A 22,598-nucleotide genomic window follows, 5' to 3' on the forward strand; every position below is an offset into this window, starting at 1 on the left:
AGTTGTAAATTAACCCAATATTTTGTAGAAAGGTTTGTGTTGTTTTGTTCGTTGTATTCAAATTCCCTATATTGCTTGCAAAACGAGATGTATGACTTGCTAAATGGTTGGCTGATCCCATAGCAATACGAGAATATTAATTGACGAGAATTGAACTTCTTTTCTGCCACATGGTTATAGCATTTCATACGTTTCAAACAGGAGGAATTTGTAATCTTGACCTGGTTCTTTGACAGTGAATGCCACATTAATGATATTGGCTGCCCCTCAGAGATCTACATAACGAGACAAGCCTACATATTTTGCCGTTGTCCCTTCGCTTTTAAAATTGGTTTAGTTCGAAACTCTCGCTGACGCTGAATCGCTTTTAGCTGATTGTAGTCGAGCAGCATAGGTATTCTGAAGAAAAATGAACCATTCTAATGTTCAAAAAATTATTTATAGATTTACTATTAAAATCTCCAATCTTCATCAGTCAATATTCATGATCATATAAATTTACGATTTAATGATATTATATCAGTATACTGTACAGCAAATTCGCTAGGTTAATTGTTTGCTAGTTATCACTATAAAACGCTTATCGTTAGGACTTTTGCAATGTTAACCCCCTTCGATTTGAAGGTCGTCTGTAGTGGGGGTTGGCTCATCCAGCCTTTCGCGATTTCACCTATCCTCTACCTCTTTCTTTCCACCACGACGGGTTGTCAGTGTGGACTTTAAAAATGGCTCAACAATTACCAATACGGTTCAGTGAGGTGTTACAGGTAGGTTTTTAATGTTGTTAATAAACGCTAATGCTTGTAGCTCGCATCCGTAGGAATTCAACCGTCTTCTTTCGGATTTGCAAATGTAACCCTTGAATCTGACAAATATGTTTGGTAAGTATATTTTATCGGCACTTTTATTACTTGTTTGCTAACTACTATACGTGTAGTGTTCGCGATAATCCAAATGGTGTAAACCAGGTCGTTATTGTCGATTTGGAAGATCCATCTAATGTGTTGCGACGTCCTATTTCGGCAGATTCAGTTATCTTACATCCCAAAAAGAAAATTATTGCATTAAAAGCACAAAGACAACTTCAAGTATTCGACTTGGAAGCGAAAGCGAAAATTAATAGTTATGTAATGAATCAAGATGTCGTTTACTGGACTTGGATCAGCGATAGCGTTATCGGTATGGTCACTGACACTTCTGTGTTCCACTGGACCGTCTCCGGCTCTGATCCTGTTAAAATGTTTGATCGTCATAGCTCATTGAATGGAACGCAGATCATTTCCTACAAGAGCAACTATAATGAAGAATGGTTTACATTGATCGGTATTTCCTCCCGGGATAACCGTATTGCTGGCAATCTTCAACTGTATTCCAAAAAGAGGAAGGTCAGTCAGCCTCTGGAAAGTCACGCTTCTGCATTTGCAGTCATTCAACCAGAAGGCGTTGATCATGAAGTTCAAGTTTTAGCACTTGCCAGTCGATTACCCACAGGCTCGAAACTTAGTATTGTTGAGGTAGACCGTAACCCCAACAATCCCGCGTTTGCTACCAAAACCGTCGATCTTTTCTTCCCTCCGGAAGCCGTTAATGATTTTCCTATTGCTATTGAAATTGGTTCCACTTATAACGTTGCTTATGTTGTTACCAAATATGGCTTTATTCATGTTTATGATTTGGAAACCGCGAAATGCATTTATATGAATCGTGTTTCGGGTGAATCAATCTTTGTAACCACTGCTCATAAATCTGTGAATGGTCTTATGGCCATTAACCGAAAGGGTCAAGTTCTTAGCGTATCCATAAACCCTGAAACCATCATTCCTTATATCTTGTCTAATCTTAATGACCCTGGTTTGGCAGTCCGAATGGCATCTCATGCTAATCTTCCCGGAGCTGACAATTTGTATATGCAACAGTTCCAGCAGCTTATGGCTCAAGGAAACTACAGCGAGGCTGCTAAGGTGGCTGCTTCATCTCCTCGTGGTATTCTTCGTACCTCTCAGGTGATTGATCAATTCAAGCTTATTCAAGCTGCTCCTGGTCAAATTGCTCCTATCTTACAATATTTCGGCACTTTGTTGGATAAGGGTCCTTTGAATGAACATGAAACAATTGAATTGGCTCGTCCTGTGCTTGCTCAAAACCGTATCCAACTTCTTGAAAAATGGTATGGTGAAAACAAGTTGGCCTGTACAGAAGCGTTGGGTGATTTAGTTAAACCTTACAACACTCCTTTCGCATTGAAGATTTACGAAACTGCCAATGTGCCAAACAAGGTTGTCATGTGCTTATCAGAGTTGGGAGATTTTGGCAAGTTGGCTACTTACACATCTCAGCAAAACATCACTCCGGATTACGTCTCTCTTCTCCAAAACCTTGTTAGAGTTAACCCTGATCAAGCTGCGGAGTTTGCTACTCAAATGTTCAACAGTAACCCCTCCATTAATTTAGAGAAGATTGTTGACATTTTCATGTCTCAGAATTTAGTTCAACAAGCGACCGCATTTTTGTTGGATGCTCTTAAGGATGACAATCCTGAACATTCTCATCTTCAAACTCGTCTTCTTGAGATTAATTTAATTAATGCCCCTCAAGTTGCTGATGCTATTTTGGGTAACCAAATGTTTACTCACTTTGATCGTGCCGTAATTGCTTCGCTTTGCGAGCGCGCTGGTTTAGTACAACGTGCTTTGGAGTTGTATGATAAGCCTGCTGATATTAAGAGAGTGATTGTTCACTCAAATTTATTGAATCCTGAATGGTTGATGAATTACTTTAGCAGATTTTCACCTGACGAGGTTTATGATTACCTTCGTGAAATGCTTCGCTCTAATCTTCGTCAAAATCTTCAAATAGTTGTCCAAATTGCTACTCGTTACTCAGACCTTGTTGGTGCTCAACGCATCATTGAGATGTTTGAAAAGTTCAAGACTTTTGAAGGATTGTACTATTATTTGGGTAGTATTGTAAACATCACTGAAGATCCAGAAGTCGTATATAAGTATATCCAGGCTGCTTGTTTGATGAACCAGTTTACTGAAGTTGAACGCATCTGTCGTGACAACAATGTTTACAACCCTGAGAAGGTTAAGAACTTGCTCAAAGAAGCCAAATTAGCGGATCAGCTTCCCCTTATTCTTGTTTGCGATCGTTATGACTTTGTCAATGATTTGGTTTTCTATCTTTTCCGAAACAACATGTTTCAATTTATTGAAATATACGTTCAACGTATTAATCCCTCTAAGACTCCTCAAGTGGTAGGTGCTTTGTTAGATATTGATTGCGATGAAGAACTTGTCCAAAACCTCTTGATGTCTGTTGTTGGGCAGGTTCCTGTGGATGAGTTGGTTGAAGAAGTTGAGAGACGCAATCGCCTTAAACTTTTGCTGCCCTATTTGGAATCTCTTTTGCAATCTGGTAGTCAAGATCGTGCTATTTATGACGCACTTGCCAAGATATATATTGATTCCAATAACAATCCTGAAGTATTTTTGAAAGAAAACAACTTTTATGATACTCTTACGGTTGGTAAATACTGTGAAAAGCGTGATCCCTATTTGGCTTTCATCGCTTATGAGAAGGGTGGTAATGATACTGAAATCATTAACCTATGTAACGAAAACTCAATGTTCAAACAGTTAGCTCGTTATCTTCTTAAGCGCAGTGACTCTAACCTTTGGTCCGAGGTTTTGCAAGACAGTGCTTACCGCCGTCCTTTGTTGGACCAGGTTATCGCAACTGCAGTTCCCGAATCTTCAGATCCTGAAGCAGTTTCAATTGTAGTGAAAGCTTTAATGGAAGTAGATCTTCCTTCACAGCTCATTGAATTATTGGAGAAGATTGTTTTGCAACCTTCATCCTTCAGCGAAAATGCCAATCTTCAAAACTTGTTGTTTTTGACTGCCATTAAAGCTGATAAATCACGTGTTATGGAGTATATCGATAAGTTGGATAAGTACGATGTCGATGAGATTGCCGAAATTGCTATTGAAAATGGCCTTTATGAAGAGGCTTTCAGAATTTACAAGATTCACAACAAGCATGAACAGGCTATGAAGGTATTAGTTGAGGACATTGTTAGTCTCGATCGTGCTCAAGACTATGCCGAAACAGTTGAACAGCCTGAAGTTTGGTCTCGCCTTGCTAAGGCCCAATTGGATGGAATTAGAATTCCGGATGCTATTGAATCATATTTGAAGGCAGATGATCCTTCGAATTACTCAGAGGTAATTGAATTAGCTTCTCGTGCTGGTAAGTATGAGGAATTGATCAAATATCTTTTGATGGCAAGAAGCAAGATGCATGAGCCTGATGTCGATAGCGCTCTTCTTATTGCCTATGCAAAGACCAACCAATTGACTGAAATGGAAACCTTCTTGATCGGCTCTAACGTTGCTGATGTCAAGGCAGTCGGTGATGAATGCTTTGAAAGCAAAAACTATGAGGCAGCAAAGCTTATGTATTCCAGCATTTCCAATTGGTCTATGCTTGCCACTACTTTAGTCTATCTTGGAGAATATCAGGGAGCTGTTGATTGTGCTCGTAAGGCCAATTCCATTAAGGTTTGGAAACAAGTTGGTACCGCTTGTATAGACAAGCGTGAGTTTAGACTTGCTCAAATTTGTGGTTTGAATCTTATCGTCCATGCTGAGGAACTTCCTGGCCTCATCCGACTTTACGAAGAGCGTGGTTATTTCGAAGAGGTTATCTCGTTAATGGAAGCTGGTTTGGGTTTGGAGCGTGCTCATATGGCTTTCTACACCGAACTCGCTATTTTATATGCTAAATACAAGCCCGAGCGTATGATGGAGCATTTGAAACTGTTCTGGGGTAGACTCAATATGGCCAAAGTTATTAGAGCTTGTGATCAAATGCATTTGTGGAATGAAGCTGTTTTCTTATATGTTCATGACCAAAGTTACGATAATGCCGCAGCTGTGATGATGGAGCAACCCGAGGCGTTTGATCATCAATCCTTCAAGGACATTATTGTTCATGTTGCTAATCTCGAGCTTTATTATCGTGCACTTAACTTCTATCTGGAGCAACATCCCATGCTTCTAACTGATTTGTTAGCTGCCCTTACTCCTCGCATCGATCATCCTCGTGTAATTCGTATTTTTGAGAAATCCGAAAATACACCACTTATTTTGAACTTTATGGTTGCCATTCAACATCTTAATATTCAAGCTGTTAACCATGCCTATAATGACTTACTTATTGAGATGGAAGATTACCAATCCTTGCAAGATTCTATTGAGAATTATGATCATTTTGATGCGATTGCTTTGGCCAGACGTCTTGAGAAGCATTCTTTATTGGAGTTTAGACGTATCGCCGCTTACATTTATAGAAAGAACAAACGTTGGACACAATCAATTGAACTTTCCAAGCAAGACCGTTTTTACAAGGATGCCATTATTACTGCCCGCGATTCCGATCAGACTACCATTGCCGAGGATTTAATGAAGTACTTTGTGGAAATTGGCAACTATGAGTGTTTCGCTGCTATTCTATATACTTGCTATCACTTGTTGCGCAACGATTTAGTAATGGAAATTAGCTGGCGTAAGGGCTTACAAGATTACGCTTACCCCTACTTTATTAATTTCCAATGTGAAATGTTTTCAAAAGTTCTCAATTTAGAAAAGGACTTGAAGGATCGACAAGCCGTTAAGTCGGAAGAGGAATCAGCTAGTACAATTGGTGCCGGAATACTTGGCAATACGTTAATGCTTACCCAAGGACCCATGGCTAACAATAATGACCAATTTGATTCTTTCCAACAAGCATCCCCAATGCCAAGACTTGGTAATTTTTAGACTGATTTCAACGCATGAAGTGCAACAATATATATAATGCCTCTCTTTAAGTATACAATTTTTTGAATCCAAAAACAGTTACAGAATATTTCAAGAATAGTGTTTAATATATTCAAATGCTTATTTTTAACAAACGAAAAATCTCGCTGAGAAACTGTCAGCATGCATTTTGCAGAATAAAATGTTATAAAAGTGAAGTAGCTTAAACACATACACGCACCTTACCTGTGCAACACATTAGCTATGGTATTCAAGTAATAAAGGTAGTTTCCCCACGCTTTTTACTTCGAACAAACGTTTGCAAGTAACTGAGTTTTATGAAGTGAATCTCACAACAAAATTATCTTTTTATCGAAAAAGAGTATATCCAACTTCATATCCAGTTTCAATTATTACTTTTCAGCCATCTTTACAATTTACAGCTACTCCACTATTCAAGATAACGAAATGCAGCAACGAGAATATGAGCGTAAGATGAGCAGCGCTCCTGCCGAGAATTGGAAATCAACGTTAATATTTGTTTTTTACATACCTGAAGAAAAACGAAGAAGATGTCAAGACCTGAACATATCGCACCTCCAGAAATTGTAAGTTTGTGAATGTGCTTTGTGCTGTAAAAATTTTAACCTTTTCTCTAGTTTTACAATGATGTTGAAGCAGGCAAGTATAGCACTAAGTAAGTAAAAAACTGTTTTCCAAGCTGTTAATAATCATATGAGTATATATTTTGAGAGAAAACTTTTCTCAATGTTCTGATCATGTGAAAAAAGTTAAATTTAAGACTAACGATCAATTCAGTACTCGTATTCAATCAATTCAGACTGAGATGAGTGAGCGAGCTTTGGAATTGCTTGATGCTGAAGGACCATCTTTCATTTTGGATATAGGTTGCGGTTCTGGTATTTCAACGCAAATTGGAGAAAGTCAAGGTCATGTTGTCGTTGGAATGGACATTTCACCTTCGATGCTTTCAGTCGCCTTGGAATCTCAAGAGATAGAAGGGGACTTATTACTTTGTGATATGGGAACTGGTGTCCCCTTTCGCCCTGGTACTTTTGATGGCGTTATTTCAATTTCTGCTATACAATGGTTGCTGAACGCCGATAAAACATGCAATGTACCACAACGACGTCTTAATAGGTTTTTTCAAACTTTGTATATTAGCATGAAACGTGGAGGACGTGCGGTAATGCAGTATTACCCGGAAACCGAAAAGTCTCAACAAATGATTATGGACACTGCAAGGAAGGCAGGCTTTGCGGGTGGTATCGTAGTAGATCATCCAGAGTCCAAAAGGCAGAAGAAATATTACCTAGTATTACAGGCTGGTGGAACCCGTACTCTGGATATCAGTTCAATGACTTTAGACCAGGAAGGCACGAATGCTAAGCAACGTAAATTAAAAAAAAAGCAAGACATGAGCACTCGCGAGTATATCATACATAAGAAGGAGCTTAATCGGAAACGTGGACGTTTACATGTACCTAAAGACTCTAAATATTCTGGTCGACGTAGAAAGGCTGCATTTTAGCGGAAGGATAGTAAGCTATGGGTTTAATAAAATTTGGGTTTTGTTTTTTGGTTAACATGTTAATTGAGTGTAATTTTATATTTTCATCATTATCTAAGTTCTTTCAACAATTAATTGCATTTTAAACAAGTAGTTGATGGGCACAATCTGATGTATTTAAACTTGCATTGACCGTATGAATTCAGTGTCATGCGAATGCTGTGTTAAAGGAATATTCTTTGCCATATATTATCAAAATCTTGACATGCGCTGCTATTAGATAGTCTTCTTGGGGAAAACGTCAGTACAAACCGATTGAAACGTTACTGAATACGAAAATGTTTAAGAAACATTCTAACAATACATTTACCAATCTACAATTCTGAAAATTAACAACCGTAATCCCTTATATTCATTAAAATCGATAGTATACTCCATGAGTAGCATCTTGCAAACATTTGTGAAAATTAATTCCTACGAAAATTTACCACAAAATGAATACACATTTTAATGCATGACAACGGTAGAAACATTTCGAAACAACAAAACATACAGACAAAAAGCCAAATAATGATAAACATTCTTATTATATTTATTTGCCAAGGACAACGGCATCATACTTTTGCTTGAACCAGTTGATGGTGTCCTCAGCATTGATTTTGTGAGTGTAACCAACACGGCCACGTTGGGCTTTGCGGCGAGCAACACGCATACCAGGACGGTCCATAACTACATAGAAGTCCATACCGTAGATACCGATGGAAGGATCGTACTTGATACCCAAGTCGATGTGTTCTTGAATACCGAAGCCAAAGTTACCGGTAGCAGAAAAGTTGCGCTTTTTCAACTCATACTCCTTGACCTTGAGACCACGCTCCAAAATCTCCTCAGCTTTGGGACCACGAACGGTGACATGGCAAGCAATCTTTTCATTACGACGAATACCAAAACGACGGATGGTATAACGAGCCTTGGAAAAAACAGGAGTTTGACCAGAGAGCTGTTCCAAAACCTTGGCGGCACGAGTAAGACGATCACCCGATTCACCCAAAGAAATGTTGAGAACCAATTTGGAGATACGGAGCTCCTTCATAGGATTCTGTGCCTTTTCTGCCATCTTGTGCCTTTTCTTTGGTGGATGCCAAAGTATTTAGCACAATAACAAAACTTTCGTTCAGTGCTTGTGACTGTTTCATGTATAGGGTAGGGTTAGGCTTTTTAGTTATTGAAGACTGAACACCTAGTGTACAGCTTCTTTGGTAGGTGACTTTAAGACTCGTGCTTTTTCTTAAGAAAAACACAATATCAAAATGGTATGTGGCATTTGGAACTTATATACGATTCTAAAATTTTCGATTGTTGCTAACTGCAAGTTTAGGGCACGACAAAAATGGTTTCTTTACTAAACCATTCTTTGAACGTAACGACGAAGGATGGAAGAACATTTGTAGGCCAGTTACTTGCTTTTGATGGATTTATGAATCTTGTTTTGAGTGATTGCCAGGAATATCGCCATATAAAAAAGCAAAACGTCCCTAGCAACTCCGTATACGAAGAAAAGCGCATGCTTGGACTCGTCATTCTTCGTGGTGAGTTTATTGTTTCTCTTTCCGTTCAAGGACCACCTCCCATGGATCCTTCTATGCGTGGTAGTTTATTGAGTGGGCCGGGTGTCGCCAGACCTGCTGGTCGTGGTATTCCTCTTGGTCAAGCGCCCGTTGGTTTGGCAGGACCTGTGCGAGGAGTTGGATATACTGCTCCTCCACCACCTGCTGGTTTTGGACGTGGTGCCCCTCCCCCGGGTTTTCGTCCTGTTTAGGATGGTTCCGTTTGATTCGTTTTCTTTCACCACAGAGCATCCACTATTCGTTCATTAATAGCACGATCAACATCTGATTTTTGTTTTAGTGCGTTTTTGGTTATTTAAAAAGCTTTATAGTCTGCTTTTACGAATCGGTTGACTTGAACCTCATCGGTACTATTCTCATTCGATAACATCATAGTAGGCGCTTTGCTTTTGTGTATTTGTATAAATTAGTTTTTCCAACTTTCATTTTCTAATCCGAGGTTTTATGAGAGTCTCAGCGAGAATGCTTATGCGACTATCGTGAACTCTGTTTACCAATGCTGTTATGGATTAGGTGATACAGGCATAAATTATCCATAAATGGTCTGCTGTCGTCAGTTTGGTATCATCTACAAAACAGTGTTATCTTTTTTGTTTGGTAGTTCGAATATCAAACAAAACTGTACGAAAGCATTCCTTTAAAAAAATGATATTCAGCTAAGAGTGAATATATACGTTTTACTTAGCTATGTCTATATGACCCTTACTAGATTAGTTTATGATATTTAATGTTAGCAATTTTACTTAAAATAACATATAATATTGCTCATTTATCACCGCTCAATAGCAAGAATAGAACGACAATTCATTATACTAATCAAAGAAGAATAAAAATAAAAGAAGATTATAAAGAAAAAACCCGAGCTTCCAACATAAATTGAATATACAATCATAAAAAACCTGCCCAAAATTAGTTATAAGAAGAACTAGAAAAGAATGAACAAACGAAGGGCTAAAATAGTTATAGAGTATTAAAACTTTTAAAAGAAAGAGTAAATTAACGACATCGTACTAAGACGACTGCCGTACATACGAATATTTGGAGAATCCCTGTGTCTCTAAGCATTAAAACAAGAAATAATTCAATAAAGGAATGAACAGGAAGACGAAAGACAAAGGGATAGTAAAACACGTACAACCATTGAAAGTTTAAGTAAACTAACCGTCTCAAGCGTTGACAATTTGTAGACGTTAAATTCCTAGAAAAATTCGTTATCCTCCCCATTGTCATCACTAACATCAGAGTCGCTTTCGTTTTGTGCTCCGTTCGTTTGTCGTGAAATATCTGTGAAGATATGATCATAGTTAAGGATAAGCATCATAAATATATCCGAAGGGATATTTAAAGTAGGAGAAAACACTATACAAACGTTCCTAATGTTCATTTTGTTAACTTTTTCAAAAGCAATAATCCTACGCAAATGATGTAACAGGGAATCCAAAAGGGCAAAATTTTCAGGAGGGAGTTTGCTAATAACATCGCAAAGTTCTCCAAGGGCCGCAGAATCGTTAGGAACATTAGGTAACAGTTCGAATAATTTATGCATAGAAGTGTCTAAGAGGTTGGTAGGTAAATTTCTCAAATACAACTTTAAAAGTCCAGCAATTACATGCACGTCGAATTCCTCGTCTGACGAAAGCAAGTCGTAATCTACTCCTTCATTAAATTGTTCCTTAAGATGTTTAATTGTCGAGGCAGAACCACTTAACCGATAAATACCTTCCTCTTTCTCGGCTCGGCATGATTCCAAGTATTCAATGCATCTGTAGACAACAATTGGCAAACCGCTGTCATTGAATTGAGTAGAAATATTCACCGCTTCATTAAGAGGAAGACCGAATATTCCAGACTTACGGACAATATGTTTCTGTAATGGCTCAGCACTTGTTGTCGAACTTGGTGAAAGCATTACATTTGTTTCGATCACAGGTATATTCGTATCAGATATTTGTTCGTAATTTTCGGCCTTATGATGCGGAAACGCCCAAAATTTCATTCTCGATCTCTTTTCTTCATTTTGCGAATTCTGAGAATGAGAATCGATCAATAACTCTACAGGAGTAGATTGGTCAGTCTTCTCCAGCGAAGGTCTAGAAGACTGGATTTCTATCACGGGGACGTGCTTTTCAGGAGCATCTTGGTTTCGTCTAGTGTCAGCAATCTCTAAAACACTTCCCGTACTACTGTCGAATGACAACTCAGAAACACGATCACTAATCTCAAACTCTCTATGATTTTCTAAAGGCACCTGCTCCATTGAATCCCTTAATTTAGGACTCATGGTTAAATTTGAAACCAAAGAATCATCGGCATAAGAAGCAACATTTTCTGACGGTGGTAAAACGGGAGATGGAGAGCTGGATATATCCTGACTTAAAATTGCTTCTTGACTTACAGGTCTTGAGTCTGCTTTTCCATAAAAACGGATAGGAGAAGATTGATCACGATAACGAGAAGATCCAGGAAAATCAGAAGATAATACAGAGAAGGGACTAGCATTGAGAGGAGAAGTAGAGCCAGGAACCTGTCGAAGTATGGCTCGCAGCCAACTCTTCTGATCTTCAACATCTCTTGCTAAAAGAACGTGAACAGTTGCAGTTCCCGTTCGCGTTTCCGTTTGTTTTTCCTGAATTACAAAAGCGGATTGATAATTTTCACCAGTTAAAAATTCATGAGGAGGATCAATGATAGAAAATATAGGTAAATTGGCATTATAGCGATTCACCTGCGCATCTTTTAAATGGATTGTACCAAGTACTGGAGAATTTCGATTTTCAGCGAAATATAAAATATTGTCCTTTAAATAAAAATAACGTGAAACTAAACCACTGTTTTCAATGTATTTCAAAAGTACCCCCTCCTTTTGAGCATGCTCAGGAGGAAGAAAGAATACATCATGAAGGTATTCTCGTAAAGTGTCACTTGACAAAAATTCTAGTAACTTGATCCTCTGTTCCAACTTAAGATCAGTTTGAAATATATAACGAAAATAGGTATCGACAGAACGGCGTAACAATTCGTTTTGAATTACTGAAGAGTCATTTGTAAACCAATCAAGAGTAGGGAAAGGAGGTGCGCCGATGTCTAAGACGAAAGAAGTAGCAAAGGAACGACATTCTCCGATGCTCCTTGTGAAACTCCATACTTCATCTTTCCATTGTGAAGCTAAATGTGAACTCGCAGAGACACCGACCACGAATTGCAACCCTATGCAATCAAAATCTGGAGATAAAGAAGCCAAACTGGTTTTCATAAGCTCGAAACGAAGATAACGGACTAATGATTCATCCAACCTAAAGCTCAACTTATTGTTGTACAAAGTATCCAAAGGTAACATAGAACCTTTGGAATTCGACGTGGATTTTTCAACTTGACTTGATGGATGATGGTTATGAGATTTCGACTTGCTAAATGGCGAAATCGGTGAGAAGCTGTTGAGTAACCCTTTAGAAGACAATTTTCCTGGAGATTTTTGGCTAGAATTATCAAGTTTCGATGTTGGTATTTCTGCTAGAATGTCATTATCAAAAGATTGTGAATGATGAGGATCGATGACCGTCCAAGTTCTGTTGGAATCCGACCGGCGACGTGTAAAACATATGTCACTATCAGGTATTTTCAAGGTAGAAAATGAGGACCTTCTTGTATCGGATGAGCCAGTCTTTTGAAGAGACAAAGAATCGTTATCTTCTGAAAGTCCACGAGGAGGTAGGCTAGGTTTGTCATCAGGCCTAGGTGTGGTAGAAGACGAAGAAATTGGCGGAGGTGGAGGACTCTCAGTAGGACGCGCAGGGGTTGAATATGCTGGAACATTTGAGGTTGGAGCCAAGAAATTATTTGCTTCCTTATTTTCAATAATGGGAGAATTCGTTTCACTTCGAGCTTGTAAAAGAACATTTTCGGAAACAACTCGAAAATCAGAATGGAATTTACCTGACTTCGAGCTTAAATTATTAGTAGAATGCTTTGGGGAAGATATACCATGCGGTTTTACAATAGATATACTTTTTCTCCTAGGCGATGATGCATTAGCTCTTCCAACTTTTATGTCCAAGAATTGTTGACGAAGTTCGTCCTCAATTTCAGCAAAATGGTCTTGTTTGTTTGAATTGTTATCTTTAGGATCAATAGAAATATTACTGTCCGAGTTAAATGGAGTTGGCTTTGTAATTGGCCTACGAAAAGAAGATGTATTTAATGACAAAGGTGATAAATTGTCAGAACGGATAGAATCAATTCGTTCAGCTGACTCAGTTGATACCGAATAAGTCTTGATTGCTTTATTTCGGAGGGCCTGTATCCGTTCCTTTTGGCTGTCTTTTAATATTGGAGATGTCACTGGTGAAGATGCACCTGGTTCTTCAGATGAACGGTGCGAGCGTTTCGTATTCAATAAAAGTTTTGGTCTGGTCATATCCGACAATCTGTCTAACGACCTGGCCTTGATATCGGTAGTTTTATTATAATTATTTAAAGCAGATAACGAAACAGAACTAGATTTTTCATGGTCTGAAGAGCTAATGTGAGCAGAAGCAGTAGGTACGTCTTTGGAACTTTTCAAAGAAATCTTGGGAAATAATTTCCCCTTCTCATATGGAGAGCTATAAGAGTCCGATTGAGGAGAATTAGCTCTGGACGGTTGACTAGAAGGAAATGAGTCTGTAGACTCATATTTACTCAGTCGCATGCGTAATGAAGTATTATCCTTTTTTACTTTTTCCAAGTCCTTATGCAGCTCGTATATAATTTCTCTTTGCTTATTCACTAGCTTCATTAATCTCTCATTTTGAGATACAATCCCAGAATTATCCTCTTCTTCTTCATCTTCCCAAATCTCTGAATTCAGCTCAATTTTTGAATACTTCTCCAATTCATTTCCTTCTTTCATTATTTTTTCAAATAGAAACGTAGTTTCTGCATGAAAATAAATGATTTCGGCAGAATATGCGAAAGTGGTGATACGGCAAGTTGTGGGCTCTGACCGCAAGAAAAAACCTGTCGTCCGCACAACATCCATCTTTACCATTTGACGAAGAGAACAAGCAGCTTCGTATTGAGAACCCTCAAATTTTTGATTGAGACTCCTTCAAGCTTTGCTGCCGGTTCTCATACCGAATTTATACTAATAGCCCTTTGACCCGGCAATGGACGGAAGTGACTGTATGTTTAATATTTTTACTTTCGTTACTAACGTTTAGCTTTATTGAAATCTGTTGATGTTTCCAAATTAGACAATGGCTCTACCATTTCATTCCGCGCCCGAGAAGATGGGTTTCTAGAGTCAATATCTAGCTCATCAGGAAAATTGGTGGACATGGTTTTGGTATGATATAAAAGCTAAGAGTATCTGAACATTGAGTAAAATATTAAAATAGACACATTTAATAGTGTCGATTCTTTTGTCAAAAAATAGTTATCACTCTTACATCTATTTATAAGTCCATTCTTTTGAACTGGATAACACAGACTAATGAATGACAATAACTACAAGACAAACAGATATAGTCTATGATTTTATCCAAAAGGAGCAACTGGAGCAAGCCCATTGTGCATTCGTGTTGCTCGAAGATGTTCTTATTTCCATATACGATTTTACTAACTTTGTAAAAATTAGGATTCTACATCAAAAGAGTGCCTCCCTAAGTTTAGTTTTCAAAACAAGCTAGACTTCTACTTTTTATTCAGTGATCGTGTTCTCCAGTTGCAGAAGGAGAGGAAAGTACTTGTACTCATCCATTGCGAATCGCTTCAATCGTTTGATTCTTTTTTTGCTCAGAAGTTGAAATATGCAGACTTAATTTCTTCGGATAATGTACATGAAATTTTTTTACCAGATTCAAATGCGGCCAATATCAGATATCATTGGGAGTGGTCACCTCCTTCGGGTAAACTTCTGGAGTATGAATGCAAAAACTATTCTTGCATAGCCGTTTACTCTACTGAAGACTGTACTCTTGAACGTATCTCAAAATTTAGCTACTACACCGTATCTCGTTGCGGTGATTCTATGGATGATACATTTTTTTCGGAAAGCCAGCGTGTCACGTCGCCGCTAACTACTAGCCAGACGGTACAAACCCAACCTCCTCAATCTCCGGAAGCGAAGACGGAGCTTTCATTGATTAATACCAAGACCGTTATATTCCCAGAGAATTATGAGGATGGACCGTCATTCCGATCTATGTTGCATGAGCTTGAGCAAAAATCATCTCTTATGAAGTATTATTGCAAAAAAATAATGAAACGTATTGTCCAATTAAGTGATGCATACGATGCATCGCAAGTTGCTGTTATGAAATTGTCAGAGACACTTTCGGAAGCTTCTAATAGCACCAGTATGAATATGGACATACTTCTGGACAGTTATTTAACCAAGGCTATGGACATTCATGCCACCTTTATACAAAAACTTAATTATGATTTAATTAATCTTTTATATGAGCCATTTCATAACATTTACTCAAGCTTCATTAAGCCAATTGATGATAGACGACTTGAATTTGATGAACAAAGCAAAAGCTTTTATGGATCTTTGTCGCGTTATCTATCAGCTAAAAAGGACAAAAAGGGAGGAGACTCTAAATTTTTTCAAAAAGAGAAAACGTTTGCCTTACAACGATATGATTACTATTGTTTTATGCAAGACCTTCACGATGGTTCCATTATTAATGATATTAACGGTATTTTTTTGCAGTACTTTCATCGCCAATATGACCATATTGCACTTTTTAGTAATTTGATGAATAGTGTTCTTCCGAATCTTCAGCAACTCAATTTAAAACTTGAAAAAACAAAATGGAGTACAACCAGACGTGACAAGGGCAGAGAGATGCATCGTTCCCAGGTAATTCAAACTAGCGGTCGTCCAAAGTCCATGGCACCGCCTTCACCATCTCCGATTTCCCCTTCTTTCCCTTTACATGAAATACAGAGTCCTATGCCAAATCGTCGCATGGCAGCCTCTGCAGATGATATTAGCCAGACAAGCAATTTTACAACGGAGATAAAGGGAAAGTGCATTTCTAATGGGGGTAGTGCAAGCCCTGACAAGATTTTTAAAGAGGGTCTACTCTTAGTATTTGGTGCTACCGAACTTGGTACAGATCTAGCTATGGTTAGTAAAGCCGCTTGGCACAAGCACTGGATTGTTGTTGAGAACGGTTCTTTATGGGAGTATGCAAACTGGAAAGATTCCGTAAAATCTAATGTTTCATCCATTTCGTTAAAACATGCATCTGCTGATAAAGTTCGCAAACAGGGAAGGAGGTTTTGTTTCGAAGTTGTAACTCCGAAATTGAAGCGACTTTATCAAGCCACGTCTGCTGAAGAGATGGACTCGTGGATTGAAGCTATATGCGAAGCAGCAAAGATTTCGTCTTTCCAACTTTCTAGGGTTGCAACGCCGTTGAGTGCAAGTGTGAGACGACCCTCTAAGGTATTTCCACTATTTTCTACGAGTTTTGAGACCACGCCTATCAGCCGAAAATTAAGCGGTTCGGGTATTAAGAAGGCTTTCAGTAGAAAAGGCTCGTGGAACCTTCAACAATTTTTTCGATCAGACAATTCGGGTACTATGCATATGGAACAGTTAGAGAGATACCATGCCAGTGCAAACATTTTCATTCAAATGCTCCGAAAGACCGATGTCTCTAACAGTGTGTGTGCAGATTGCGGTTCGGTTAAAGATGTTACTTGGTGCTCGATCAATATACCGGTAGTTCTTTGTATTGAATGCAGTGGTATACATAGGTCTTTAGGTACTCATATATCGAAAACACGTTCTTTGCTACTCGACTCGTTATCGCAGCAATCGAAAGTCCTTTTGTGCAAAATTGGTAATGCTGCTGTCAACCGTGTTTATGAAAAAGGACTTTCTAATCCTTCGCTGAAGCCAAAGCCGGAGCATAATGCGCAGGTGAAGTTGGCATTTGCCCAGAAGAAGTATGTGGAACACGCATTCATTGACTTTGCAGGAGTAGATGCTGATGCTACTTTATTGGAGGGTTTGGAGCAAAATAAAATCTCCAAAATATTACTAGGTTTAGCCGCCAAACCAAATTTTGAAGAGAATGGAGTGGTGTTTTTAAAAGCGGTTACTCGTGATACTAGTAAGTTACATCTCTTGGAACTTTTATTCATGAATGGGTTATTGCTTCCTGACTCCGAACAGTTGTCGGAGCATGTAAGTCCAGATATGCAATCATATCTTTCGCAAAAACAATTTACAAAGTATTTGAAAGAGTAGGGAGAAGCATTTTTACTTTTTGCATCAAATCATCTTTTATGTTCATTTTTCCAATCGAATTCATTCTTTCTTTTTACCATCTATTTCAATATCTATTCAGGTGTCATTTCATTTCGGATTTCCGTGAATTCCATGATTTGAAGCGCAACGAATTTGAATGGAGAGCTTATTAATCTCCACAGCTTTACTCTTATTCGGATCATGTGTTAATTCTATAATTTATTATTGCAATTTATTTTGGTTGTTTGCTAAACAACGTAATTTACTCATTATTTTCTTGGTCATCTTTTGGTTTTCGAACTTTCTTTTCCTCTTTATTTTCATTATACTCTTAATCTTTTTTCTTTCAATACAAAATTTTTTGACTAAGGATACAGCTATTCTTTCTTTAAATACGCATTCAAATGCGATTTTTAGGCTCTTCTCGATTGATGGATCTTATGCATGCCATAAGTTCATTTGTTATTGAACAAGATCAATATTCAATATACGTGAAATTAACATGTATGCCAAACAGTTCATTCGAGCTATTATAACATTTATTTTCTTCTTTTGCGAAACGAAGACGCTTAAGATTTTATTTTTCAACACATTCGGAACAACTGAATATCTATAGTAATTGAATCCCCTTTTTCTAAAAATGACAGACGATATTATCATTACCTATAAACTAGTTGACACAGTAATAAATATCATTCTTTTGTAACTTGTAGATAAACAAAAACAATTTTTTTGGTCTTGCCTTCCGTAACATTCAAACAACGATTTCTATTTGTGTAGTTGCTGCTTGAATGTAAATCCCTTTTTCTTCTTTAGATTTACAATAGATTGAAAACTAGTTTGATGTCGACATTCTTCTTATCAAAGACATGGAAGTTTGATCACCTTGCTAAATTTCTTTTTGATAACAAGGTGTAATTTGGATTGGAGGATTTCGCTAGCCACGTGCTTAATAAGTTACATTGAGATTTCAGGAATATAATATTTTGGAGCTCAAAATTATCGCAAGCTAGATATTCTGAGACTAGCCTACAAATCAGGACATCTTCCCTCGTATCTTTGCTTTCTACTCATTCCTCTTCCTTCACCTAAAATTTCAAGTCGGTGATTGTTTATATGAACAGTAAATTTTTTGGACTCGTTCAAAAAGGCACAAGATCCTTTTTTCCTTCATTAAATTTTTGCTATACAAGGAACATCATGTCTGTCTCAGCTTCATCTCTGGTTCCTAAAGATTTTCGTGCTTTTCGTATTGGCTTGGTTCAGCTTGCCAATACCAAAGACAAGAGCGAAAATTTACAACTCGCTCGTTTAAAAGTATTGGAAGCCGCTAAAAACGGTTCTAATGTCATTGTATTACCAGAAATTTTCAATTCACCATATGGTACTGGTTACTTTAATCAGTATGCTGAACCTATAGAGGAATCATCTCCTTCTTACCAAGCTTTATCCTCTATGGCAAAGGTTTGTTAATTTAATTTTCGTTGATTATGTGAGACTAACGGTACTGTAGGATACTAAGACTTACTTATTTGGCGGTTCTATTCCTGAACGCAAGGATGGCAAATTATACAACACTGCAATGGTGTTTGATCCTTCTGGAAAATTGATAGCCGTTCATCGGAAAATTCATTTATTCGATATTGACATTCCTGGTGGAGTTAGCTTCCGCGAATCTGATAGTCTTTCACCTGGCGACGCCATGACTATGGTTGACACTGAATACGGGAAGTTTGGTTTGGGTATTTGTTACGATATACGATTTCCGGAACTCGCTATGATAGCAGCTAGAAATGGCTGTAGTGTGATGATTTACCCTGGAGCATTTAATTTGTCCACAGGCCCTTTACATTGGGAACTACTTGCACGAGCCCGAGCAGTTGATAATGAGATGTTCGTTGCTTGCTGTGCCCCTGCTAGAGATATGAACGCTGACTATCATTCATGGGGACATTCTACTGTTGTAGACCCTTTCGGAAAAGTTATTGCTACTACTGATGAAAAACCGTCTATCGTTTACGCAGATATTGATCCCTCTGTCATGTCTACCGCTCGAAACAGCGTTCCTATCTATACTCAACGCCGCTTTGATGTTTATTCAGAAGTATTACCTGCTCTTAAGAAAGAGGAATAGATCGGTATAGTTGTTGAGTATAATTTTATGTTATCAACATGCATTTTGTAACTGAATTGCATAACTAATTATGCAATGTGCCAATGAAATTCAAATAATCAGATATATTATTTATCTCCAATATCCCAAACCCGCTTTCAAAATTGTACTAAGAAAACTTAAATGTATTAATAGTAGCCATTCCTGTTATTATTGTTATAGGATTCTCGCTGATAGCCGTAACCCTTTCCGCGATTACTACTATAGTGGTTACCAGCTGGCGGTCCATTCGAATAACCACCACCTCTCGAGCGCCCGCCGTATCCTTCGTGGCCGCCGCGAGAGTTATAGCTTGCATTAGAACGAGGAAAATTGCCATTACCAGACCAAGGAGGTTGAACTCCACCGTTTGCAAAACCATTAGTAACTCCAGTGTAGCTCTGTCGACTACTGTAACTTTGCGATTGGTAAGAGCGTCGGACACCATAACTTTGGTGTCCTCCACGATACGAATTACCATTGTTTCGGCGGGAAGAAAAGCTCCTCTCTGCACGTACTTGGTTGATATCTTCTGGGGTTAACACCCTGTTCGGCATTTTCACTCCCCTTAAAAGCATGGATTTATGTACGAAATGCGATTTAGGTACTTCAAACACAAGACTTATAGATTGATTATCATCTATGCTTCCATACTTCTGAAGGGCGTCAGCGGATGTAACATCAATTGGGCATTGAACGGATACATTGGGAATTACGGAATCATTGGTGTTAACTTTGCCAAACAATCCATGTGCCATCTTTCCGGATAACTTAAGTGGTTTACCTTGACGTTTCTTGGAGTAAAGTTGTTTGACAAGTTCGCTAAACATTGGATGATGTTCAGAAATAAATAATAAAGTAGAACCATCCTCATTTCTTTTTGACTCTTCCTCGGTAAGTTGAGGATAGATTTTTGATACAGCATTCAAAAGCCGATTTTCATCTATAAATGGTAAAAGAGCAACTCCCTGCCATTCAAATTTTTTCCCGTTTAAATCAATAGTAAAATTTTCCGGGTAAAAGTCAATAATTTCAGAGTTTTCATCAGTCATAAGAGTTTGCAATTTTTCAGGTAAATTATTTTTACTAGCAGCAGGTAAAACGCCTAGTAATTGTTCGTAAGGCTTGAAGGGTTGATTTAGTTCAAATTTTACATCTATGGAGGCCAAATCTTTGAAATCAGCGGCAAAAGGAGCATAATGATATGGATAATACCAGGTCCAAGATGGACAGCCTTGATAATAATACAAAAGAACCCAGCACAATCCATGAACATAATGTTTAACAGCTTCACGAATTTTTTCTGGTTCATCGGGTGAAATGTGGAATTTTTGTTCATAATACCGTTCGCGGTATCCAGGCTCATACAGGCGGACTGTATCAGTATTTTCATTTTCTTCAGTCGAATCTGGGGCCTTTCTCTTCTGACCCACATTTGAAACTTTTGTGTCTATTGGATGTACAACAGGGGTACTAGATTCAATACTATCGGTATCTTCATATGCACTGGATGAAGCTATGCTGTCTTCCAAAGGAACATTTTGTAGTGTCTCATTTGAAACCAACTGAGCTTTCAATGCAGAGGCCGCCAATTTGTTAACTGAAGAAACAGCAGCTGCTTCCCTAGAAAGTCCAAGACGGTTAGCAGCGCGATTATTAATTAATTCTCTATTAGTAGCGCCTAGAGATCGATTTGAAGTTTTTTCAGACAAATTAACCAAATCCACTGGAGCCGGAGCGTCAATTTTTTGAGTTTTCTTTGGCGGTTTAGTATCAACAGAAGTTGATTTAGAAGAGGTAACAACTTCTGTCGATTGCGTCTCAACTGAACGCTGAATTACGACGTTGTCAACATAAGATTCTGATTCCTGATTTGACTCGCGTTGTTGACGGCGTCTATAGTTTTCGTTACGACGATCTTCTTGCTGTTTAAGACGCTTAAAAATATCATCTTCCTGGTTACCTACAGCACTCAGAATGACTTCAGCACGAGCTAAATTAACAGAACCATCCAAAGTAAGATAACCACCCATGTGCGGAAGACTAGCTCGCCATATTTCAGTCAACCGCTCTACGGCACCATCACGAATATCTAAACTAGGCAAATGAGGAAGAAAATCATTACCCACAAAAAAGATAAAGAAGACCCAGTCGTCAATCGCACGTTCTAAGTCAAATGGAAAAGGTAAATTGGGGACATAAAGTTCCACTTCTAGATACTCCCTCAAAATGCTAACGTTGAGCCATATAAATGGTTTTTTTACAGGAACCTTATTGGTCTCAGAAACATCATCAAGTCTCTTGATGCCAAGACGCTCTTCCTTTGTCTTTTTAGTACTTCCTTGTTGAAAGAAGACATCTTCACGCAATACACGAAAATGGGGTTCATGAGTAGCCAAACCAAGCATAATTAGGTCTGCATCTAAACCGTAAACAACGTGGTGTGTATTTGGATCATACTCTGGTTTCACTCGTTGAGATCGAATAAATTCCATGATCTTATGCTCACCTTCACCAGGAACCGAGGCGTCAGAAAGTATAAATCTGACATTTCTCCAGCACGGATCACTATTTAGTTTATTTATTATGTAGTAACGAAGAGACTTGGCCAAAGTGTCCATGAAAGGTGTGCCGGGGGTAATGCAATTACTGTCCCAAGATTTTTTCTTCGTAGCGTTTTCGTCGATGGGAATTCCCTGTTGTTTTGCCTCCTCAATGAAGGCTTGTAATTCTTCTTCTTTGAGAGCTGCTTCACGAGAAGAACGAAAACGACGTGATCTCTGCTGATTCATTTTGGCTCTAGGAGCCACGCCATCGATTGCAATGAACAATAACTGACGAGGACGAACCATGGCAAGAATACGATCCGTGTATTCAAAGACAGCAACCATCATCTCGTCTTCAGTCTCTGGAGCGGGGCGATCTTCAGGATGGGAACAAGGATGAACAATACCATTCATATCCAAATACAAGTTGTCGCATTCCACTCCGTTTGGATTGGGAAGACTTAAATCTGGTTCAATTTCAGTACCATCTGGAAGCTTTTCAGTAGGAGCCTCAATAACAGGTGTAATGACCTTTGCGAATTTCCTCGACAAAAGGCGGAAAAGTGCTGGAACACCCATTTTTTGGTGTAAAGGAGAAAATACTCAATCGAATAAATCTTCTCCAAACCAAATGCTTCAAAAAAGCCCAAATTGGTAAATTTTAGATACTAAAGACTACGAGTGTAGTATAAGTT

The 22,598-nt window shown here is 38.3% G+C and overlaps 8 protein-coding genes and 13 long non-coding RNA genes across 21 annotated transcripts; 12 read left to right on the plus strand and 9 right to left on the minus strand.

The window, feature by feature from the left end:
• Positions 1–14: 14 nt before the first annotated feature.
• Positions 15–370, minus strand: SPOM_SPNCRNA.3490. The gene has a single exon (NR_192855.1). It is a non-coding gene; the product is annotated as a non-coding RNA (long non-coding RNA).
• Positions 371–679: 309 nt separating this feature from the next.
• chc1 (clathrin heavy chain Chc1) lies at positions 680–6,035 on the plus strand. Its single transcript, NM_001019572.3, has 3 exons — positions 680–767; positions 808–881; positions 938–6,035. Exons 1-3 carry the CDS (start codon positions 726–728, stop codon positions 5,820–5,822), a joined length of 5,001 nt encoding a protein of 1,666 aa, NP_594148.1. The 5' UTR covers positions 680–725; the 3' UTR covers positions 5,823–6,035.
• Positions 3,929–4,137, minus strand: SPOM_SPNCRNA.3491. Its single transcript, NR_192856.1, has one exon. It is a non-coding gene; the product is annotated as a non-coding RNA (long non-coding RNA).
• Positions 6,036–6,158: 123 nt separating the features above from the next.
• Positions 6,159–6,467, minus strand: SPOM_SPNCRNA.3492. Its single transcript, NR_192857.1, has one exon. It is a non-coding gene; the product is annotated as a non-coding RNA (long non-coding RNA).
• Positions 6,322–7,410, plus strand: bud23 (S-adenosylmethionine-dependent methyltransferase). The gene is made up of 3 exons (NM_001019573.3): positions 6,322–6,409; positions 6,461–6,498; positions 6,621–7,410. The coding sequence occupies exons 1-3, from the start codon at positions 6,374–6,376 to the stop codon at positions 7,351–7,353; spliced, it is 807 nt and encodes a 268-aa protein (NP_594149.1). The 5' UTR covers positions 6,322–6,373; the 3' UTR covers positions 7,354–7,410.
• SPOM_SPNCRNA.3493 lies at positions 6,574–7,262 on the minus strand. Its single transcript, NR_192858.1, has one exon. It is a non-coding gene; the product is annotated as a non-coding RNA (long non-coding RNA).
• Positions 7,411–7,657: 247 nt separating the features above from the next.
• On the minus strand, positions 7,658–8,475 carry rpl1101 (60S ribosomal protein uL5). Its single transcript, NM_001019574.3, has one exon. It carries the CDS (start codon positions 8,447–8,449, stop codon positions 7,925–7,927), a length of 525 nt encoding a protein of 174 aa, NP_594150.1. The 5' UTR covers positions 8,450–8,475; the 3' UTR covers positions 7,658–7,924.
• Positions 8,115–8,380, plus strand: SPOM_SPNCRNA.3494. The gene has a single exon (NR_192859.1). It is a non-coding gene; the product is annotated as a non-coding RNA (long non-coding RNA).
• Positions 8,476–8,593: 118 nt separating the features above from the next.
• On the plus strand, positions 8,594–9,785 carry smb1 (Sm snRNP core protein Smb1). The gene is made up of 2 exons (NM_001019575.3): positions 8,594–8,645; positions 8,711–9,785. The coding sequence occupies exons 1-2, from the start codon at positions 8,643–8,645 to the stop codon at positions 9,149–9,151; spliced, it is 444 nt and encodes a 147-aa protein (NP_594151.1). The 5' UTR covers positions 8,594–8,642; the 3' UTR covers positions 9,152–9,785.
• rga2 (putative Rho-type GTPase-activating protein Rga2) lies at positions 9,693–13,848 on the minus strand (the record flags this gene model as incomplete). The annotated part of the gene is made up of 1 exon (NM_001019576.3): positions 9,693–13,848. The coding sequence occupies one exon, from the start codon at positions 13,846–13,848 to the stop codon at positions 10,159–10,161; it is 3,690 nt and encodes a 1,229-aa protein (NP_594152.2). The 3' UTR covers positions 9,693–10,158.
• SPOM_SPNCRNA.3495 lies at positions 10,921–11,729 on the plus strand. Its single transcript, NR_192860.1, has one exon. It is a non-coding gene; the product is annotated as a non-coding RNA (long non-coding RNA).
• Positions 11,980–12,918, plus strand: SPOM_SPNCRNA.3496. The gene has a single exon (NR_192861.1). It is a non-coding gene; the product is annotated as a non-coding RNA (long non-coding RNA).
• A 109-nt stretch (positions 13,849–13,957) lies between the features above and the next one.
• cnt6 (centaurin ADOP ribosylation factor GTPase-activating protein) lies at positions 13,958–17,887 on the plus strand. The gene is made up of 3 exons (NM_001019577.3): positions 13,958–14,120; positions 14,159–14,283; positions 14,575–17,887. The coding sequence occupies exons 1-3, from the start codon at positions 14,105–14,107 to the stop codon at positions 17,203–17,205; spliced, it is 2,772 nt and encodes a 923-aa protein (NP_594153.1). The 5' UTR covers positions 13,958–14,104; the 3' UTR covers positions 17,206–17,887.
• SPOM_SPNCRNA.3497 lies at positions 14,532–15,198 on the minus strand. The gene has a single exon (NR_192862.1). It is a non-coding gene; the product is annotated as a non-coding RNA (long non-coding RNA).
• On the minus strand, positions 15,537–16,707 carry SPOM_SPNCRNA.3498. Its single transcript, NR_192863.1, has one exon. It is a non-coding gene; the product is annotated as a non-coding RNA (long non-coding RNA).
• dhp1 (5'-3' exoribonuclease Dhp1) lies at positions 17,734–22,593 on the minus strand. Its single transcript, NM_001019579.3, has one exon. The coding sequence runs from the start codon at positions 22,480–22,482 to the stop codon at positions 19,507–19,509; it is 2,976 nt and encodes a 991-aa protein (NP_594155.1). The 5' UTR covers positions 22,483–22,593; the 3' UTR covers positions 17,734–19,506.
• Positions 18,267–19,492, plus strand: SPOM_SPAC26A3.11 (mitochondrial omega-amidase). Its single transcript, NM_001019578.3, has 2 exons — positions 18,267–18,669; positions 18,719–19,492. Exons 1-2 carry the CDS (start codon positions 18,322–18,324, stop codon positions 19,337–19,339), a joined length of 969 nt encoding a protein of 322 aa, NP_594154.1. The 5' UTR covers positions 18,267–18,321; the 3' UTR covers positions 19,340–19,492.
• SPOM_SPNCRNA.3499 lies at positions 19,647–20,262 on the plus strand. Its single transcript, NR_192864.1, has one exon. It is a non-coding gene; the product is annotated as a non-coding RNA (long non-coding RNA).
• On the plus strand, positions 20,511–20,735 carry SPOM_SPNCRNA.3500. Its single transcript, NR_192865.1, has one exon. It is a non-coding gene; the product is annotated as a non-coding RNA (long non-coding RNA).
• Positions 21,165–21,592, plus strand: SPOM_SPNCRNA.3501. Its single transcript, NR_192866.1, has one exon. It is a non-coding gene; the product is annotated as a non-coding RNA (long non-coding RNA).
• On the plus strand, positions 21,769–22,312 carry SPOM_SPNCRNA.3502. The gene has a single exon (NR_192867.1). It is a non-coding gene; the product is annotated as a non-coding RNA (long non-coding RNA).
• Positions 22,594–22,598: the final 5 nt, after the last annotated feature.

The sequence above is a fragment of the Schizosaccharomyces pombe genome, assembly GCF_000002945.2.
Source record: "Schizosaccharomyces pombe strain 972h- genome assembly, chromosome: I".
NCBI lineage: Eukaryota > Fungi > Ascomycota > Schizosaccharomycetes > Schizosaccharomycetales > Schizosaccharomycetaceae > Schizosaccharomyces > Schizosaccharomyces pombe.

Coding starts and splice junctions, on each gene's coding strand:
- chc1 (NM_001019572.3), top strand. CDS start 726: ATGGCTCAACAATTACCAATACGGTTCAGTGAGGTGTTACAG. Junction 768..807: donor GGTTCAGTGAGGTGTTACAG/GTAGGTTTTTAA, acceptor TAATGCTTGTAG/CTCGCATCCGTAGGAATTCA. Junction 882..937: donor GAATCTGACAAATATGTTTG/GTAAGTATATTT, acceptor CTATACGTGTAG/TGTTCGCGATAATCCAAATG.
- bud23 (NM_001019573.3), top strand. CDS start 6,374: ATGTCAAGACCTGAACATATCGCACCTCCAGAAATT. Junction 6,410..6,460: donor ATATCGCACCTCCAGAAATT/GTAAGTTTGTGA, acceptor CCTTTTCTCTAG/TTTTACAATGATGTTGAAGC. Junction 6,499..6,620: donor GCAGGCAAGTATAGCACTAA/GTAAGTAAAAAA, acceptor CGATCAATTCAG/TACTCGTATTCAATCAATTC.
- rpl1101 (NM_001019574.3), bottom strand. CDS start 8,449: ATGGCAGAAAAGGCACAGAATCCTATGAAGGAGCTCCGTATCTCCAAA.
- cnt6 (NM_001019577.3), top strand. Junction 14,284..14,574: donor AATTGGTGGACATGGTTTTG/GTATGATATAAA, acceptor TGTAAAAATTAG/GATTCTACATCAAAAGAGTG.
- SPOM_SPAC26A3.11 (NM_001019578.3), top strand. CDS start 18,322: ATGAACAGTAAATTTTTTGGACTCGTTCAAAAAGGCACAAGATCCTTT. Junction 18,670..18,718: donor CTTTATCCTCTATGGCAAAG/GTTTGTTAATTT, acceptor ACGGTACTGTAG/GATACTAAGACTTACTTATT.
- dhp1 (NM_001019579.3), bottom strand. CDS start 22,482: ATGGGTGTTCCAGCACTTTTCCGCCTTTTGTCGAGGAAATTCGCAAAG.